General features: G+C 45.1%; 1 protein-coding gene and 1 long non-coding RNA gene across 6 annotated transcripts in view; one reads left to right on the forward strand and one right to left on the reverse strand.

Moving 5' to 3' along the window:
• CHCHD3 (coiled-coil-helix-coiled-coil-helix domain containing 3) overlaps window positions 1-9,950 on the forward strand; it is a 149,855-nt gene extending 139,905 nt beyond the window's left edge. For 3 of the 5 annotated variants that reach the window (XM_083813525.1, XM_083813523.1, XM_083813522.1), the window contains 2 exons: window positions 3,770-3,905; window positions 9,228-9,950. In XM_083813525.1, the coding sequence (XP_083669651.1) occupies window positions 3,770-3,905; window positions 9,228-9,254 (163 nt within the window). In that variant the 3' untranslated portion in view covers window positions 9,255-9,950. The remainder of the gene's footprint in view (window positions 1-3,769; window positions 3,906-9,227) is intronic. The other 2 variants (XM_083813526.1, XM_083813524.1) reach the window with 1 other exon arrangement.
• LOC310887549 lies at window positions 9,768-17,969 on the reverse strand. The gene is made up of 2 exons (XR_014575746.1): window positions 17,835-17,969; window positions 9,768-13,546 (listed from the first exon to the last, which is right to left on the reverse strand). It is a non-coding gene; the product is annotated as an uncharacterized lncRNA (long non-coding RNA).
• Between the last annotated feature and the right edge of the window lie 2,361 nt (window positions 17,970-20,330).

A 20,330-nucleotide genomic window follows, 5' to 3' on the forward strand; every position in this document is an offset into this window, starting at 1 on the left:
GGATTGATTTTGAAGCTGACACTTCCCTGGGCGGCACCTGGTATGGCTGGGGGAGCAGCACATGCTGGGGACAGTCCCCTTTTTGTAGCTCGGACACACAAACATGCTGAGCTGCTGGTTTGGAGGGGATTAATTTACATTTAGGGGTGCAAGCTGGGCTGTGCTGCCTGGCCTCGGACCCAGAGCATCATCTCTGCCTCTTTCACGGAGCACAAGGTAGCTGTAGATGCCAAGGGTTACACGGAGAAGAACAGATGCTTCTGATAAGTGTCAGCATTTTAATGAGGAATAAAATTAAGCCCTGGATACTTCTGGCCATCTAATGGCACAGGTTTTTGTAATCCATGCTGGTTTTTTGTTGCTTTTTTTTTTTCTCTATATTTTATGACAATTGCCCGAAGCCCTGATCTGGTGGGATTATGCCAGATACCTGCACAGTTGGAAACTCATCAGCGATTCAGATTCCTTCAGTCAGAATGTCAGTTTTATCACAAAACTTACCATGGTGATTTCAGATTTCCTCTTTAGTAGACATTTTGTTTGAATGCCGTGGAGGGGCTCCTTTCTCGGAGCCCCCAGGAATACAATAAGCTATGCTCTTTGAGACAGGCTAGATGAGTACAAAGTTCCTCTCATTAAATTTTCTCTTCATGCTTTCGCATAGAATATTTCTGTATAAAGCTCTCTCTTATTTTTTTTTGTGTCTTCATCCCATTACCTTTATGAGATTGCGGTGCATCAGCTTGATGGAAAAGGTGGGCGCGCGGCTCCCTCCGAGGTTTATTCCGGCACGCAGAAATATTTGCTGGCATGCAAGGTGCTCGAGAAGCAGCTGGGAAAGCGAAAGCAGATCAAGTAATTGTAAACTTAATAAAAACACGTTAATAAAAGCATGCCGGGCGGTGCGCAGTGCAGATCGGGCTGCTGCTCTTATTGACTTTTGGGAAGAAAGGCATTTTAAATTTCGCTTGTGTTGATTCAGTAAAGTAGTTATTGAGTTGCGCTGAATTGAGATAGGGTTCGGTCAGGGTTTCCTGTCAGTCCTTGTTGACTACTACAGTATATATTTTTCCCATTGCTTTCTTCAGTTTAGTCGTGAAATTCCCAAGTAATTAAAAAAATAAAAGGGGGGGGGGGGGGGTGGATGCTTTCCCTGCCACGTATCTCAAAATAAAGCTCTCGGGACACAGGGAAGGAACCTTGTGCTTGAATAGGATCAGCTCTGACCAGACCAGGCTGGTTTATCCATTCAGCCTTTAAAATCTTCACGTTTCCCCTGCAGATTCCTCCTAACGACTGTTTTTGCACTGTTTCCCTTTTCTTACAAGCTTCTTCTTCAGTCAAGCCCCGCCAGACCTTTAAATGTGTCTGTAAAATTACCGTTATTTACAGGAACATTAGCGAAGTTATCTTTTAGGGAGATGTTTCATTTCCCTTTTGAGGAGTTTCCTTGCCGGTGGCTGCCTCTGACCGTCCGTCTGAGAGTCCTGTCATCCATCACCAACCAGAAATCAATCGCAAACCCTCTGCTGGGTTTACCATAATGCGCACTGCAACCTCCTTTCCTAAGCAGGAGATCCTGCCCCGCGTGCTTTATGGCCATCTAATGGTAGATAGTAATCTCATTTAGCGTTTTCCCCAAAGTGCAAATAGTGCATTAGGGGAGCATAACAAGCACAGCAGATCAATACGGAGCCGGTGCTCTCCTTGAAGAGATTAATCCAAGAAAATGGACTTGGTTGACTTCAAGGAAATGGCCCCGTTCGCATTGACCAGCGCTGGGGCTGGGTTGTGGTGGTGGGCTGAGAGCACGTTTGGAAAATTCACCATTGAGAAGTCGTAGGATGAGAAGAAATCGCGGTGAGGCAGGAGACGACGTGTCTGCCTGAGCTCCGGTGTTGTCGGCAAGGTGAAGCGTCCATTGAAGCATTCAGATAAGGAATAATACGTGATCTTCGAATGCCTAATGGCACAACTCAGGGAAACAAGCAACCCGCAAAGATCCTTGCTGCGGGTTAGCGACCCCCCCGGATGGCTTATTTAAAGAAATTACATTTACAGAATTTATGTAGCCGGTGTACAGAAGCCCGTTTCCTTCTCTCTTCGCCTTTAAGACACACTCAACGAAGTCACTTTAAAAACACCTGTGAATAAAGGCACAGCTAGGTTTGCTGTGGGTGGGTTTTGTTAACTCGTGGGCTATTGTATTGGATTATCAATCCAGACCAGGGTCTCAGGCGTTTGAAACGAGTGCTGGTTTAGTTGGACCTAAATCATCAGAGCTGAGTCATACAGCTACAAAGAGTGGATGCGATGCTTCAGCCTTTACTTTTATCCCATCCCATCCAGCCCCAGCCCTTGCCGTAGTCAGTCGGTGTACAGCATTTTATGGCCGTACATTTTGATGCCTAACACGCTCTTGAAACGCTTGCTGATATCAGCAGAGGGGGGATTAAGGGAAAATCCTCATCCGTAAGAGTCTACAGAAGTTTGAACTTTCAGATCATAAAGTGGGTAAGCACCAGGGACTGCATTTAAATTCTGCTTTAGGTATTTCACAGATGTACGGTAATGAATGAAAAGAGTAAGAGGGCTGTTTTCTATAGGTATATATTGTAAAATCAAGGCGACTTAACAGTTCTTTTTTGGTACTACATCTTGAGTGATTGCCCAGAAGTCAGCTCCCCCAAGGAACCGCATTGTGCTTCATGTTTCGCCTTCTCGCTGTAGTAAAACAGAGATCTGTCTTGGCCAATCAGCAAAATAGGAAGGAACAGAGGATTCATCTGAGGATGCTGTGGCTGATGAGTCTCGTTCTTTTTACGACCTTATTGAACTAAAAATAATGTGGGCTGCCGTGGATGTTAGAACAGCCATTGTCGGGCTTTCCCAGGAGGGTAAATGGGAAGGTGTATTAAGTATACAGTTCACACACATAAAACAAATGGTAGTTTTAAAATTATATGAACCTTAAATGTTTTTTTTATAAAGTTTCATGGCTCTTCTTCTACTACTAAAATGTTTTATTTTTGCTGTGAAAGAGGTATAACAGTAACTAGATTTTGAATACCTTAAAAGATGTTGATAAAGCAAATGTCCAATTAACTTGAAATTACAGTGGACCTTTCATCTCTCTAACACTTTGCCATCCACTTGCTTTTGAATCAGGAAAGTATTGCATTCCCATTTAAATTCTGTGCCACTATCAGTGTAGATAACATTACATAGATTAATGCAAATGACAAGATTTTTGTCCAAAAGGGGGGTTATTTTGCAGAACAGACTAGAGGAGTTTCCATTCCTTTGTGTATTGCATCGGCCAAAAAGATGACAAGAGTAATTAATCCATACAGTACAGAAAATAGACAAAATTCCTAAATAACTTGCACATCTGGCGTCAGGGTTACAATTGAGGTGATGGGTAGAAGAAGGGAAGGAGGATGCGCCAAAAATAGAGGCTATCATCAGATCAGCAAAAGCAGATTGTGTAATTTGCTGATGCTAGCAAGTTTTTTGCATTCTCTAGGTCAGCCCAATGGGTGCTTTCTGCCTTATGCAGTAGCAATATTTAGTAAGTAGCAAGACTGTATGGTCCTAGGACTATACAGCAATGAAGCTTAATGCGTCCTGCAGTTCTGTGACTGTTTTTGTGACTGCAGCCTTCCTTTTTAACTTTAAAGTGTTTTCCTTCACATCCATTATTTAAAGTTGCATCTTTCCTGAGACGTTTTTGAGAAGGAAATCAAAATGTTCTTTCTTCTTTCCCCAGGCGATACGAGTCTCATCCAGTCTGCGCTGATCTGCAGGGTAAAATTCTGCAGTGTTACCAGCAGCATGCTCAGGAGACCCTCAGCTGCTCTGCACTGGCTAGCCAGTACCTGCATTGTGTCAATCATGCCAAACAGGTGGGTGTAGAAATATTGCAACTGAAATATTCATGGGATAGAGAGAGGAAGACTGTTGGATTATCCAATTAGTCCCTCTTACATGCGAAAGCATTACTGTTCCCTGTATGTGTGGTCTCACAAGCTCCATGGAGTCCACTTTCAATTTATTTAAATGATAGGGTTTCCATCTCTTCCCTTGGGAAACTGTTGGTTAATGTAGAACCTATCACGGCTGGCAGATGTTTCCTGGTATCTGCAGTTTTAGCAGTAAGACAAGGGGATTTAACTAAGTGGTACTATTTGTCATAAATATGGCCACTTTCAGTAACAGGTGAATGGATGTCTCAAAACTAGATTGCTCACCAGTTGGAAGTCTTCATTTCTTTTATGTACTCACAGTCTAATACCGCCATTTACCTGGTCTTTTCCCACTGCCATCCAATTTGCTACGGCATGGGTTGTTACTTTAGATTATAAACTTTTATTCTTTATTAGTGCAGCTTAAGGGAAATGACAGTACTGCGTAAATATTTCAGTTAAAAGAAGCTTCAAGTTCTAAACGTGATTCTTTTTCATCATCTTAAATCTTTCAAATACAGTGATATATATGTTGACCTCAACTGTGTTCTTAGCCAGTTGGAAATGTGCTTGCAGGCCATATATGCAGTGCATATAAAGGTGCTTAAATAAGCCTGTTGGTCTTTGTTTCTGCTAAAGTCTGAGTTAATCTCTGAACATGTGAAAACGCATGCTCTAATGTGTTAGCAGAGACTGAGCAAGCACTTTTAGTAGTTGATAGTGGCAATCATCTCTAGAGTTAGTCCTGCCTGTACAGAAAAGCAGTAAGACTTTGACCATAATCCTTCCTTGTGACCTTTGTGCAGTTTTGCTGGTGCACTCCTGCTCTGGCGCTGCTGAAGATCTTCCTGGAGTCAGTGCTGCTTGTGGTTTAGCTCTGTGTAAATTTTGTGGGAGGCAACAGTTGCATGGCAGTGCTACAGCGGTTTCTGCAGGCCACAGCACTCAACACGTTTGTGGGGTGCTATTATTATAATTTGTTGTTTATACAGCTAGCGTGCTCCTTTTTGAATAGGCAGCCTGGCTGGAGGACAGACGCAGCCAGCAGCTGTAGCGTCCTTGTTCGCTGAACGAGCCGCATGCAGGACCAGGACAATTTGTGGGGCAGCTCTGAAATCTCTTTGTGATAGTTAATGTTGTTATCATCACTGAAAACTTTGACTGAAGAGGGTACACGTGACGAAATATAAAAGTAAATGAGATCAACCCCTTCCTTCCAAAATTACCTCCTTCATTACACCCTTCGGTGTTTCGGCTGCCCACTTTTAATGCTCCTGTGCTCCTTCATTTCCTTTAAAACCCTACAGCCTACCAGGAGGATCCCTGCTCATGAAAATTTTTCCTGATGGCGTAGCCTGAGGCTCTCTTAAAATGCTCCATGCTCAGATACCCAAGCATGAGAAGTGCAGTAAGTTTTGTCCAGGTGCCTTCCTTGGGCACAGGACAAGTTTTGCTTGTCCCCCTTCTTCCCTAAGCTGTAAGTTTTCCGTGGCTTTTAGAACTGGATTTTTTTTTTTTTTTTAATTGGATTGCTACTATTTTAGTTAATTCCATTCCCTTCCTACTATAATGAGCAAGAATTGGTGTATGTATTTTTTTTTCTAAGATATCCCTTAGTATGATTTTTGTATTCCAAAATCCATTTTGAAGTTACTAGACCAGGGATGTGTTGAGAAATTTTAGAAAAGAAAAAAAAAAAGGCTAGTGAATAATATTAGGTCGTTAGGTAGTCAACATCACTGTGGCTTGCATCATCTGAAATGGTAATTTACTGTATTTATAATTCTATATTATTTTTAACAGTAACTACAAAATTTATCCTAATTATTCATATTTAAGCTATAACTAAAGTTAGTATCTGATAGTAATTTCTTCAGAAGGCTATGATGAGGATGAATTAATTCATGTTCAGAAGGTGCAGGAAAAGGAAATTGCATAAATATGAGCATTAGGTTTCTGAACCCTTTTTAAACACCTTTTTTGTTGAAGATCTTCAACCAAGCCTGTCAAGTAGTTAAAAGTGTTTCCTAAATGCTTCTTATTCTCTTTCACACATGCTTCAAGATGAGAATTCAGAGAGGTTTCTCTCTTATGATAACAGAGAAAGAGAAGCCTTTTATGATGGAAATATTTGCAAGCAGGAACGATTGTTTTTCATAATGAACATCAGTCCTCTAGAGCTCATCCTCCATGTGTTGCAGCTGTAATTGTAATTATTTTTACTCGCTGATTGCCTGGAAGTCCAGACAAACAGTAGCTTTGAAATAATTGCTAAACACTGCTATAAAATACTGCAAAATTACCTACTGTGTGTGCTTGCTTGGAAGACAGAAGAGCAGGATAAATAGTAGATTCAGAAATGAAAAAGTTAACTGACACCGGCTACAAGAAACAAACAAAGAAGAAAATTTGCTAGAGGGAATAGACCAAGATATTGAAAACCAAATAAGTTAACTAATCCGATTTCCTGGCGGTGAGTCTGGGCACTTGTGCTCAGGCTGAGCACACTCTGTGCTTTTCATAAATTGAATTTATTGACTCCTCTTTCTTTCCTATCTTGCTTATAATTATCTCACCCTCTCTTCTGTATGCTCCTTATTTCTCATCCTGTCTGTAATCTCATGTCTCTATCTGTCCTTTTCTCCCCTTGTTAGAAAGGCCCAGAGAGCTGTTAATTCAGAGGAGTTTGACACATTGTTGTATCTTCAGTTTAAATCTTTTCCCAAAGTCAGGGGGAAGCTCGTGAGATAAATTAAGCTCTATTATTAATGTTTGTATTTTATTATAATGGAAACAGAGAGAAAAACTACTTAATGGAGCCATTAAAGGGAAGATATTAGGATTGTCTGTGCCATGGATTTGTGTTCCCAGTGCTGAAGTATCTCCAGCAATGCCATCCGCTGACATTTTTATTGCTGGTCATAATGTACCACACACTGATGTGGACAAGGTGGCTGTTGAAATACCCAATTTTTTTTTCTGATCTACAGGGAGTCCTAATTCCTGTACGGAAACACAGCTGTAGTATAGCGTAATGAAGTCTATGCAATAGTTCCCTGTTAGACCACTGAATTTCACCGGGATGCAAGTCTCTGCAGGTTAGGTTTGAAAGTACTTAAAAGAACGGTGCTGACAGCTGCTGGTGTCTGACAGCCTGGCTCCTAAATGCTGTCCTTCAGCCTCTCCAGCCTCTTTGTGCCCATTATTTTGAATTGGAGGATAGAGTGGTCCTCAGTCATGCATCCTAGTCGGCGAAAACCCATCTTGTTTAGCCTCATTCTCCAGTATTTTAGTAGGTGCCATCTCACAGTCTAATGGAAAAATATGTAAATTTAGTGTAGCTGGAAACACTGTGGGCTGAAACACAATAAAAAGACATTGTCTTTTAACACTATTTAACACCACCTTGACTGAAGAAAGTTCATTCTGGAAGGGTCGGATCAGGTTCCCTTCACGCCTACATTGATATCATGGAGGAAACACAAGGGAAAAATGCTAAATACATGGAGTAAATGTCTAAGTGATAATAAATTACAAGAGTCAGTAAAGAACGTTAAAAAAAAATGTAGACAAAAAACAAAGCCTTGGTACCCTCCCACTTTTCTGCAGATGAAATTTTGCGGGCAGAAATCTGCATGTGATGAACAAATACCTGCAATCGCTTTCCTTAGGACATTAAGTGAAAGAAAAGTAACAGAATTTTGCTCAGATCTTTCGGGAATTTCCCGTGTTAATTTATGCAGTGTTAAATTTACGCAAAGTTAATATTCAGCCCAGCAATGGCTTTGAGCAAGTTTCTGTAGTACAACTGCAAAAGGAGACTTCCCGTTGAAATAGCCTGCACCAGTTTTACCGAAATCTCTGCGGGGAGACTGTCAACTGAGATTGGAGATTTTGTTAACCAGTAAAAGTTTCCCTTATCTTTGTTTATAAAAGCAACTAGGGAGTGTAAAACGGATCCTTTTTATTTCATCAGCATGTACTTCTCTTCCGTAAGTTCTAGAGAACATTTGTGATCACGAGGACATTTTCCATCTTTTCATGTGCTCACTGTCCGGCTCCTTGGTACGCATCTTCATCCTCCTTGCAGGAACACTGCTTGATCAAGTTGAGTGGTTCACCAGATAATTTTTAGAAAGACTAGGAGAATTTGGTTAAAGACATACGTGACAACAGGTTTCTGTTCCCTTTATTTTTAATTTTCCTGAGCCCTAACTCTGTGTCTGACAGTACAGTCCAGACCTGCAAGAGCATATGCCTGGTGTGGCCATGTACTGACCAAGTATTTGAATCAGCTCTTCGTAGGTCTCCTGTAAAACTTCAAGGTTCACATCTGGGCCTGCTCCTGACATAAGCTCAAAAAATTGTCAAATCCCTTCCTGTTATTTTTTTACAAGGAGACTCATAATTACCAACTTTCCCATTTTCTGGATTTTGAAGGCAAGAACAATAGATTGCCTTGGTCAACATCGTAGTCCATCAGTGAATGTAGGTGGTCTCCGGCACGCTAGAGCCTGTTTTCTGTTCATTGTACTGATCTAGATAAGTAGTACACGTGCATGTGCTTGTTTCTGCGGCCCCTTTATTTATGGATCATGGCAGTAGGAAGTTCTTGGTAGAGCCCTACATATTGTCCTTGCAAGTCTGCATTTTTCTGGTAGACTCTGAATAGAGTCAAGACCTCTATGGCAGAGCTCTCTGGTGTGGCAGTAGAAATAATTCTTGGAGGACTTGACAGATCTATACTTTTAGCTCTTGGTGGCCTGACTGCGCACAGGAGGTGAGTAATGAAGTGCAGGTTCAGTGCGACATGTTCAGACTATCAAGATTTCGATGATGACTTGGAATATAGGAAGAAGGTAGGTAGGGGAGATAGTTATTGCCGTATGACTTCAGGGTATATTTCCTCGAGTATGTAACTGCTGGGAACAGGATTTATCTTATTGTAAGGTCAGATGTTTTAATTTCCTTAATAGACATAGCATGACTAGAGCTATGATAGCATTAAGATGGATGAATAGGAATTGTTCCTGCAGCTCTTCAGCCCTCCAGATGTCTGGCTTGTTGAGTCTTCAGATAGCTTCGTTCTGCCTCTGTGGTGATGTGTGTGTTGACAGTGTTTCCTTTTCTGTATTTTAATTGAAAATACTGCAAATCCTAGGAAGGAATTGTAGCCAAACTTCAGTGTGTCTCTGGAATAACTTTGATTTATTGAAATATGTTTTTTCCCTCTCTCTTTCCCTCCCCCAACCGTTTTCTTAGCAGAGCATGCTTGGGAGAGGAGGATAAAGGCATTGTCCAAATCAAGCACAAGACCATCAACTCTAATTTCAGCAGAAGAGCATTTTTTCCCAGGAATGATATGACAGCCCATTTACAGGGCAGACCAATAAAGAGAAGAACTGGAAGAGCCATTTCAAGAGCAGCAGCCATCACGGCTCAATCAGTGTGACCATTTGAAAAGCCAAGACCTATATCTTATTACATCAGAAATCTTACATTCGAGGATACTGTTCAGTCTTAGTAAAATCCACTTATTGGTGATTGAAGGAAGGAAAAGAAAAGAACCTCTCACTGACCTTAGAAAGGGGAAATATCCTTCAAATGCTGCTATTTCATTGAATCTCCTCAAAAATTTCTCACTGTCAAAGGCGCGGGTATGTAACACTTGCTGTGCCGGGATGTGGCGGTACTTTGTGAGCAAGCCAGCTGCTGCTCCTCACTGCACAGCCTGCGTTCGTTGCTTACATGAAGTGTTTCTTACAATGGATGATGACGTAAATTTTCCTTTAACTTATTTCACAAATTATGTAATTAAATGAAGTCTCTCTTCAGGCCTTCTGCTGGAATGGTAATGATCCAACACTTGAGATGTAACATGGCCTTTATTTACATGGAATGATGCTGTTGTGCTCCTCACTCCTATCAAGTACTGACGAATATGCCTCACTCTGTACCAACAATAAATGTATTTTATGAACAAGATTAATGTCTCAGTCTGTCTCTCTTTCCATTTCTTGGAGGCTGATGGTGTTCCTTCTGCTGTGCTGTCACGTTTTTCCAGCAGATGTTATTGCTGAAACTTTACAGCATAGACTTTTACGCATAACCAACCTTGGTTTCAGGAACAGTGCTTACATATAACTGTTTTCCAACGCAGCAACCTAAAAGGATCCCATGTGATAGCATGTTGTGATTCATGCACCGCCAGAGTTTCCTTTCTCAGAAAGTATTTAGGAATGAAAGGGCACGTAGTGCCCCAAACTGCAAACCAGCTTCATGCAAGTAACATCATTTGGGTTAAATCATGTAATCCGTATGCCGATAATGCGGGGGTTAATTTCATTTAACTGTTTCTGTTCAGATAACCACTGCAGAATTCGTCTGACAAACAGTCTTAGAGAAGGCTTTTACACAGTAGTCCTAGTGTCAAATGAGCAATGTGTCTAGAGCCTTCTGCTGTCTGTTTACCTGTTCTGTTTCCCTAATGGGCTACGTTTGAACCGCATCACACCGTACAACTGCGAGTGCACCTGCAGATCTCATTTGTATTCAAAATACTGCCAACATCTCTCCTGTCGTAATTATTGAGATGCTTTGTGAGTACTCTTTAATTAAGGTTTTTTTGGTTTTGTTTTTAATGCTACAAAAATAAAAATAATAAAAAAAAATGAGCTAGGCTTTTTACATGCAAAGGAGCAGTAATAGCACAAGGTAAGGGAAATCCTGGCATTCAGTGTCAGGTGCCAGGTAAACTGCTTGAGAGAAATAATAGGGATGTAAGCGACATGTTTACATGGTGACTTGCTGTAGTGTTTACAAATCAGCTAACTCACAAATTCTCCTTTATAATGTTCTCTTTTGTAACAGAGAGCCAAGAAGCTGGCAGATCCGTCCTTGCCAGACTTCGAATTGGCAGCAAACTCCAGCATAGAGGAAAAGCAGACGTTTTTAAGGCCAGATGATTCTGTAAAATCAGGAGAAGAGCTATGTCGGGAAGGAGGTCTCTGTTATTGCCAAATGTTTATTGGTTTCCCATCCTGACAGCCTTGAGCAATGGGAGTCAGTCTTGCTTGCTTTCTTCCAACTGTGTTTCAGGCTTCATTTGAGATGATGTGTTCTTTAAACATCTTCTGTATCATCAGTCGTGTCATCTCTACCGTGTTTTGCTTGAGCTTGGAGGATGCTGATTGCCGCAAATGGAGCGTAGACTTTAAAACGGTCCACTTGGTGGACAACTTTTGCCTTTAAAGTAGAGCAGCGGTTCTGAATGTTTCTGGAGTGAGCTTCAGTAAGCCACCTCTTCTGCATCCTTATCCCTTCGTCAGTCTTCGGCTGCTTCCTTCCTCCCTTCTCCCCACTTGCTGGTGTAGAGCTCAAGCAGGACACGCGTCATTGAAACCAGAGCTGAGAGGTGGTGTTGGACACGTCTGTTCGAGGAAATAGTAGGTCTGTCTGGGATAGAGACACTTCCCACCTTTTGGATTAACAATATGAAAAAGAAAACAAGGTTCATAAGCAAGAGGAGCGTGCAGCCTACTGCTTCTGCTACTGGAGGGAAGGAGGAAAACTTGGCTGGGTCTGGTCTGGTCTGGACACTGTTCCGACAGCCAAGACTTACCTGGTAGCTACACTTCAAGATTGAAAACCATGAAAGTTACCAATTTAATTATTTATCTGTTTATTTTTACAGAATGGAGGCCTGTGGGGAGGTCTCCCTCCTCCTCAGGAATCACCAGATCTCTCTAAGGTTGCCCACTGAGACTTTCAGCTCAGCCTAATGGAACCTGAGCTCGGAAGGGATGCTGGGAATGGCATTGTGTGGGGAGAACAGATGGAGGGCTGATGCTCTCTGCCCGTGGTGGAGAAAAACTTCAGATAATCCTGTCGGTCACTTATAATCTCTGATCAGTTCTCCCCAAAGGGGAATTTTAGCCAGGGTTTTAAATGGACAAGCAGTATTGTAATAGCTAAAACAAAGCTTTTCGTTGTTCCTTGCTCAGTTTCTGTGGAGCAAATCACACGTCTTTCAACAGTATCAAAATAATCACTGCTGTCCAATTCCCGTGTAATTTAGCAGTGTTCAACTCCTTCAGATACTCCTTCCCTTCCTCGGGAGTCGTGTGTCTGAGGCAGATAACAGAACCTTGCAAAGTTGGTTGTTTGGGGGGTTTTGGCTTTGGTTTTAGCCTCTTAAGCTATTCCCACATTACAATTTTAAACGGATATTTGGAACTAGCTTTAATAGGCAAATTACTAAGGGGTGGGATAAATTTTACAGCTCCAGCTGCCACTGCTCTGTTCGGTTTTAGATCCCATGCTCTTTTGGAGAGAGCCTAAAGAGGGGAAGGAGTCTCAGGTGGGCTCCATCTGATGGATTTCATGGCATCTCTCAAGCTGAAGCCTACTGGAGAAGAGACCCTTTAGGGATCAGGTCTTGGCTTTATTGATTTATTTTTTTTTCTCCTTGTCATGCACACAAACATACCTGCGCATGAAATTCGGAAATCTGCCCCATCCACCTGGCATCTTTCCTGTCAGATCTATAAAACCGACAGCTCCTGGTGCTGAGAGCCCCAGCGGAAGCCCTGAGTCTTCGTCACACTGTCAGCCCGTGGTGCTCAAGGAAACTATTTACCACTGCGAAGTTTGCCGGCTGGCACGATTCAGTCTCCGGCTGGCATTTTGTCACATACGCTAATGATCATTCACAGAACAGCTTCTGGGGGTTAGTTCTCCTACCCCTTGGTTCAGTCTGAGTGACATTTATACCTCCTACATTGTCTGAATTGCTGAAAGGAGGCCGTTCTCTCTCCTACCCTTTTTGTTTTCCTTTCCAAAAAAAAAAAAAAAAAACAATCAGAAATTCTAGTCGATATTCTTCTCTGCAAGGTCTTCCCTCCACCTGCGAGTGCTGCTCAGGTTTGGGCAAGGCAAAATGATTCTTTCTTGGGTTTCCCTTGTGCAACTTGCTGTTCTGTTAGCACCTCGAGATCCCTAACCCAGCTCAGCTTTCCAGGAGGTGCCACCAAGAGACGGAGCAGGGCAAGCCTCGCATCCCACGTGGCAGGACACGAAGGAGGGAGCCGAATTCATTTGCCCCGTGAGCCGAATCTCGTTTACAAGACCCAGGGAGCAAAAGACAGTTGTCCCGTGCCAGCTGGTAACACTCAGGCTCCTGTATCGCCTCCTTCGAAGCCATCCCCGTGTCAGCATCAAGGAAACCGTTCGTGCTTGTGCTGTAAGAACAACGAATCTTCCTTAAAAGAGCCGGGGGCTGGTTTTAGGGCTAAGCACCCCCTGCCACACTGCAGTTCGGCAGAGCCCTGCCTCACAACCAGACCTGGGCTCTTGAGGCCCCAGGGGGGTCCAAGGGGGTGCTGAGCCCACAGCACGGTGCTGAGGGCATTCCCACCAGGGAAACTCACGCACAGTGAAGGTGCTGCAGTGCAAACCTGCCGACAGGAGCCGGGTCAGAATCCGTCCCTCCCTGAGGACAGGGAGAGGTCCTGAGCGTGGGGTGGGGGGGACCCGGACCTCGAGGCGCTGTGCCATGGCTCCTCCGCAGGAACGTCAGCTCCCTGCGAACAAAGACGCTGGGTAATTAGAGAGCTAATTAGTTGGGTAATTACTAAGGTAATTAGTTTGATTCTCTCTCAAGCCAGTAGCTGCTGGGAAGAGGAGCGTGCTCAGCCCCTGGGCTGCAGGGAGCACCTTGGATGGCTGCGCTGCGGTAGCCCCGGGGGCAGCCCAGCTCTGTCTGATGTGAGAATGGGATGGTCTGGAGGAAAAATAACCCTAAATGCTTTTGGGGCACCTTGCAATGAAATCCACAAGTCTTTGGGCCATGGTCAGGAGAGGACCCAAGGCAGCAGAGGTAACTGCAGGAGTGATGGGACATTTACTGCAGGGGTTTCGCACACTGCCGAGCTGCTGGGGACACCTTTGGGGTAACCATTTTGAAGTTTATTGCTGTTCCTGGGAAACGAGGATTGTTCCACCCCTCGTATAAGATCCTGCATGTCTCTAATGCCCGTAGGCTGCCTTACTGGAGGCACTTCTACCGGCTTAGTTTGCAAGTCAGTGGCTGGAGCTGTCTTTTCGGTTCAGCTGTCACCCGAAACCTTGTTAATTTTCTGAGCACCCTACACAGGAAGACCATCCCTCCTTCCTTGGCAGGTCCTGAGGTCGGCCGGGGGCAGAGCAGCTGTCCTGTTACCCCCTGCCCAGCTCTGACTGCCAGTGCTCATTTGGGAGGTGGGCTCGTTTTGGGGATCGAATTCCCAAAAACCCTGCAAGCTCAGCAGGCTCAGCTTCGTGCTAATCTGTTGGTTGCATAAAAATAGCAGAGCTGGAAGGGACTTGGGAAACGCTGGAGCCCACTTCTCCGCTATTCCGTAAAACCTGATCTCGAGGAGTTGTTCTCACGTTCCCTAAAAACCAGGTCCTTTTCTCCTTGCAAAGCTGTTCAGAGGTTTGTTTGGGTGGTTGCAGCAGAGGGATTTAGCTCTGCAGAGGGATCAGTGGGAGAAAAGTGGTGGGGGGTCAAGGAGATGAACTGCTGAAGACCCGTTAATGGACAGGAACCTTTTTTGCCAGGCTGCCCGTGAGAATTTACTGGATCTCCCCCGCCACGTTTCTCGTGTCAAACTAGGAGGATTTTTTTTCCCCTCTCAGTTTTAATATTATTAACACTTGGGCTGTTTTGAAAAGGTCAAAGTCAGCTTGAATGTCTTCTAATGTCTCTTCTTAAAAACAAGCAAACAAGAAATCTATATTCCACCGTAGCCTCCTTTAAATAGTAGGGCCTGATGCTTTGCAAAGGGGGTGAGGAGCTGGGGAGTGGGGTCTGGCTGATAACGAGGGAGTGCTTCGGGGTGGGAAGGGTCTCCAGATCTCCTCATATCAGCTGTTTTGCTTAAGGTTCCCGGAATCAAGCAAACAAATGAAAATCTCTGTGTTTGCCTGAAAAACACAGGATCCACATACAGCTCCAGGAGCACAGAAAAGGCAAAAGAGCAGAGCATGGATGCACTTTGTGGTTTTGCACCTTACACACCGATCCCTTCTGTGCAAAGTACTGCAGAAATGCTGGGCATGGGGCACGGGACCTGTGGCTGGAGCAGATAGGTGGTAACACACCGGCTCGGTGGGCAATATCCTTCATCCTTTAGCATGGTGCAGGAGGGAAATCTCCCAGCTCCTGCTCCTTGGTCCCAGTTTGCCATCCTGGAGGAGCAGCGAAGGAGTGCCGCAGCAAGTGTGCGTGCATTATTTGTTCTTGCAGGTTTGGGGGAAAGCAGCAGAAGAGAGGAGGCGGGGGAGAGGCAGGGCGTCAACAGCGAGAGAATATTAAATAGCCTCCAGTAAAACGAGAGGTGGTTGAGAACCCACTCCAGGCTCTCCGAATGGGTAATGTGCGGCTGCTGCTAACGTTACGGTAAGCAGAGAGTGTTCTGGGATCTGCCTATCGACCCGGGCGCGCTGCCTTCGTGGCACAGAGTCTAGCGAAATCATTCACTCCCTGCATGGCGCCTTTTCCTTCAATGGAGAGTGCACCCATTAGGGAGCCTGGAGAGCAGCAGCGTTATGAATCACTATCGAGTCTCGCCTTGTAATTTTTTTTTTTTTCCCTTTAAATGGAAGCTTTTTAATCTGACGTCGTGGCACTTTTGGGGGTTTAGAACGAAGCTGATTGCTGCTGCTGCTGCAGCTTGGTCTGCTGTTACCAAGAAACCAAATATCACAATAAAGCTGTGAGTATCAGCCCACGGTGACTCAGGGCTCCCTGGAGAGGCAGTGCCTCTTGCTGGGCCGTGTTTCCTCCTACCTGGTGTCAGCTAGTGGTCTTGCATGTCCTCTTCCTCATGCTTTTAGCTAGGTTTGAGGCTCCTCTGGGTCTGATGGGACCCGGTGCACAAGGGGAGGTGGTGGTCGTCAAGGCAAGGAGGCCAGAGGATGTTCTCACTCACCTTGCTTCCCCAGGAGGCCATGGGCTGAACCAACCCGAGCATTATTTTTGGGCCATGCACGGGATGCCGAGAGCTGCACATCAGGGTCTGTGGTTTCTATTTTGAGTATTTCTGGGTGTATTGTTCAGCCTTTCCATGCCTTTATTTCCCCTGCCTGGCCAAAATAACTATGTTAGGCTGGGAAATGCTCTGTAGACACAGGGGCAGAGAAAGTGTGGGCATGCAGTTTTTAATCTATCCGCCAAGAGTGGGCTCTGTGTGCGTTACTCTCCTTCCTTTATTGAGTTTTGCTTCGGACAAACAGAACTAAGGGACTGTGTTGGATGTGGCCTGTGGACATGAGATGTGTGGTCCCCATCTCCTCCCCAGGACACCATACTTTCCAACCTGTGGTGTCCTGGGCAGGAGATGGGGACCATGCACCCCGTGCCCACAGGCTTGGCAGGTGTGAAACAGCAGCACCCAAATAGTCACTTTCTCCCACATGATTTAAAAATATAAAAATAGGAAAAAAATCTGTTCTCACTGCCGTCCCTGATGCCCTGTGGCACCACGTGCTACCCATTTTGTTTCCCAGACCTCAGCCTGTACAAGGCTTGCTCAAGATTGTGAGGTGTCGAGGGCAGGCAAGCTTCCTGCCCAGAAAAGACCCAAAAAATGTCTATGGGAAATTCATGTCTGTGAAGCAGAGCCAACCATTTATTAAATGTTTAATACGGTAGATATTTCTCTTAGTTTTTCTTTTTTTTTTGGAGGGTGATGTACAACTTGCCAAGCCTTGATGCCCGACATCTTAAACAGTAAAAATGCCCATCACGACTTCCCGGCACGGTGCCTCTCGGGGTATCTTCAGCCCCTCCGTGCTCTTCTCCCAATGCCCACTGTTTGCCTCTGCCTCCGGTCTTTAAGCAATCCCTTCCCCCAGACAGGAGTTACTTGCCGCTGATTTACGGGATTACCCAGACATTCGTTTTGCCCAAGTCCATCTCGGCTCTCTCTGGGGAAGGCTCATTTCCTCCCGCTTGCAGGAGAGGAGGGGGAAGGAGAGGGCTCTGGGCTCCCAGGCAGCCTCAAAGCGGGCTCCTTCATTTTTTAAATTGGGTTTGTGCTCAGAGGTTAATAATTTCAGCTCTGATCCTCCTTAAAAGGGGTGATTAATCCCCTGCACATACAGGAGGCGCACGAACAGAAAATGCCAACATGGTACCAGGCATTTTTCCCCCCAGTAATGAGAGCTATTCATAACCCAGCTTCCTTTAAAGATCCCAGTTACCGTGCAGAAGACAGCATTGTTCATAAAAACAATTCAAAGGTATTTTGTTCCCCGGTTCCTGGTGGGGAAGAAGTCTTCAGAGAAAAGTAATTGTTGGCTTAAAACTTCAGCCTGCATTCAGCAGCAATCTATCACCTCCACGTGTGTTTTGAAGCTCTGGTTACTCAATATTCAGGCTGGGAATACTCGGTAGGAAAGAACAGAGTAGGGGCAGCATGAAATATTGCCAGCAAAATTCTCTGTAACCTGCTTTCATTTCATGCCCTTCTCCTTGCTGAGACTCAGTGGAGGGGAAAGGAACAAGCCCAGATCCTCCCAGATCCAGCAGCTGCCCTGTCTGAGGGCTCTCCCAGCCCTCTGTCCTGGTCACCCAGGACCCTTTAGGGTGAAAGATTTCTGATGCTCCTGGAGGCATCTGCCACAGTTTGTTGCAGGGAACGTGCTGCAGAGAACAATGCCTGCTTGGGAAGAGGGGTAAGGACAGGGGGAGGAGATCACATTCCAGAATTGGTTCCCTGACCTTGATCATTATTTTTGCTCCACAGCTTAAAAAAACAACAACAACAATAACAACAACAACAACAACCACTGTAAACCATGATGTTTTCCCATCTTGCAACTTACGGTAGGAGCTGGGCAGGATCCTCCTAGGGACACAGGGGCAACCCCTGGAGCTCTCCTCTTCACCAAAGGGAAAGGGACATGGTTCTTACCCACAAAACATTTTTTTTCTCTTCCCAGGTTTGTTAAGTCCATACAAAGCGGCTGGTCAGGAGAGCAGAGGTCCATCAGACCCCACCTGGGCCACTCATAACAGGGACCGTGGTCCCCAGCCCAGGCAGGAGAAGCAGAGAGATTTCCAACCCAAGCCCTGAGCACACCCACGGCTCTTAAACAAGCCTAGTCTGTAGTTTCATCTGACCATCAATGTCCTCAGAAAGTGTAAACAGAAAAGTGACTGACAGCGGCTTTGTCCCCGTGTCTAAGAAATCTCCCGCTAAAATAGGCTCGGAAAGGAGCCAACTGAAAGTGAAATGCTAAAGAAGGAAGCACAAAGATTGCTGGTACTTAATATAAATTTACATCATAAAGGCCATTTCAGGCTCCAGTGTCTCAGAGACATGCCTTCATTTGGGACTGACTTCAGTTTCATGTTAATTTGCTGTAGTTAAAGCTACCTAAGTGGATGTGCAATGCCAAGCCTTTCATTTCTTGATGATAATTTCTAAAAGCTATTATTGATCCATTTGGTTTGAAAGCTTGCTGCAGCTCGAGGAAGCCAGAGAGATGTCTGCTCTGCAGCACAGATGAGACATAAGTGGTTTCTAAAACAATTTTGACCTTTCTTAGCCACGGCGGGTGTGAGGATAACAAGGGCAAATCTTCAGGCTTCAGACCCATTTTTGGGTTGGAGGCTTCACATTACCTAAAAGTTGAGGAAAGCTGCTTGGTCCTGGAGTTAAAGCTGTTGTTCAACATGGGCGCACACACGTGCACACAGCGCTCCTTAAACTCTGCCTCTCTCTTGTTTGCTGCTTTCCATCCCACGGGGGAAAAACAAACCAGGTCCTCACTAAACAGAAAAGGCTTTTTTATTTATTTACCTATTTTTCTGTGTGTGGAGAAAGTTTAAAACCTGTTTCTCTTCTTCCTTGCCTATATATATATATATATTTTTTTTTCCTGTGTTTGGAGAGACATGGAGATCAATGACTTGCTGCCTGAAAGCAAAGGTGTGCTCAGAGTCCCTGGAAGAGTGTGATGAGGTGGAGGGGGAGTTGCAGGAAGAAGCAGAATTGACCCCAGGGCTCCCAGATATCAGCGTTAAGAGGGGGTGTCACATCCAGAAAACAAAGTTATCCAGATGTTTTCCTTTCCTGGGGAGTCTCTGTATTTGTGTCTGTGTCTCCGCAGTCTCAATAGTCTGGTGTGAGCAGAGTAGCTGATGGGTGATGGTACCTGCGGGTTTCAGGGCAATCTGCCCTCAAAACAAGCAGGTTTATAATAGTCATTACAAGGAGAAACACCAAATAAGAGGCCTTCTCCTGGGTAAGGGAGTTCTTTGAGCCCTCTGTTAACGGCAGCACAAGGGCCAGGTTCAATGGCTCTTGAAGCAACAACCATGGGTTGACAGAGCTTGAATGGGCGGTGGCTGGGCAGTGACCTCTCTTGTCTCCATCTCATATTTTTGGCTGGGCCGACCATGTTTTGTGGAAAAAGAGGAGGGAGAAAGGGAGAATTTAGTGGCTTTTTACGGGTTTTGTAGTCACAGCCTTGTATTGCCACCCCCAGAAAACCTCCTCCCACCGCTGCCAGGAGGCTGCGGCTGGGCCTCCACCAGCTCATCACTCGGTGGCCCATTGGGTTGGGGATATTTGGCTGGGGGAGATGCTGGCCCAAGGTACCTTTCTGGGCTCTGAGGTGCAGCGTTGCCTGTGTTTGTTTGGCCAGGCCTGGGCGAAAACAAATCCCATCTCTCCGTCCCACACAAGGTGCAGACCTCAACAAAGTTTTGTGGGCAGCATGATGAGAAGAAGGGGAGGTAAAAACCATACGAGCCAAAGGGTTGTATGACTTCAGAGATGGCCAACAGGAGCCATGAGGGGTTGATCCCATCTCTGGCTGCCACGTGTGGCAATTCACATCTCTTTGAGCCAAACCTCGGCATCTCGTGAGAGCCACTCTGAAAATGCAGGTGTTGGGACAGGCACTGAGGTGCCCAAGCATGGCCACAGGAAGCTGGAGCCATTCTCCTCCGCTCTTGGTTTCAAATGTAGAAATGATGCTGGACCCATTAATAAGACCTCCAGAATAATAACATCTTCATTTAGATCCCCTGGGAATGGCATACACCAGGTGCAGGACCACTTACAGCCACGTAAGGCGTCCGGCTCTGCTTTTCCTGCCGGCTGAGCTGGGGTTGGCATCGCCGGCTCTGCTGCAACCTGAGCCAGGTAATAGATTGATCATCTGTGGCATAAAGCTGGCCCGTAAATCTGAGTTATAGGGTGGATCACAGCACGGAGTGATTGAGCGGGCTGTCACTTGGGGCATTATAACGGTTTATGTCTAGTAATATCTTGTAGAATAAAGATAAAATCCGACATAACATCCTGAATT

The sequence above is a fragment of the Anser anser genome (genome assembly GCF_964211835.1).
Source record: "Anser anser genome assembly, chromosome: 1".
Lineage (NCBI taxonomy): Eukaryota > Metazoa > Chordata > Aves > Anseriformes > Anatidae > Anser > Anser anser.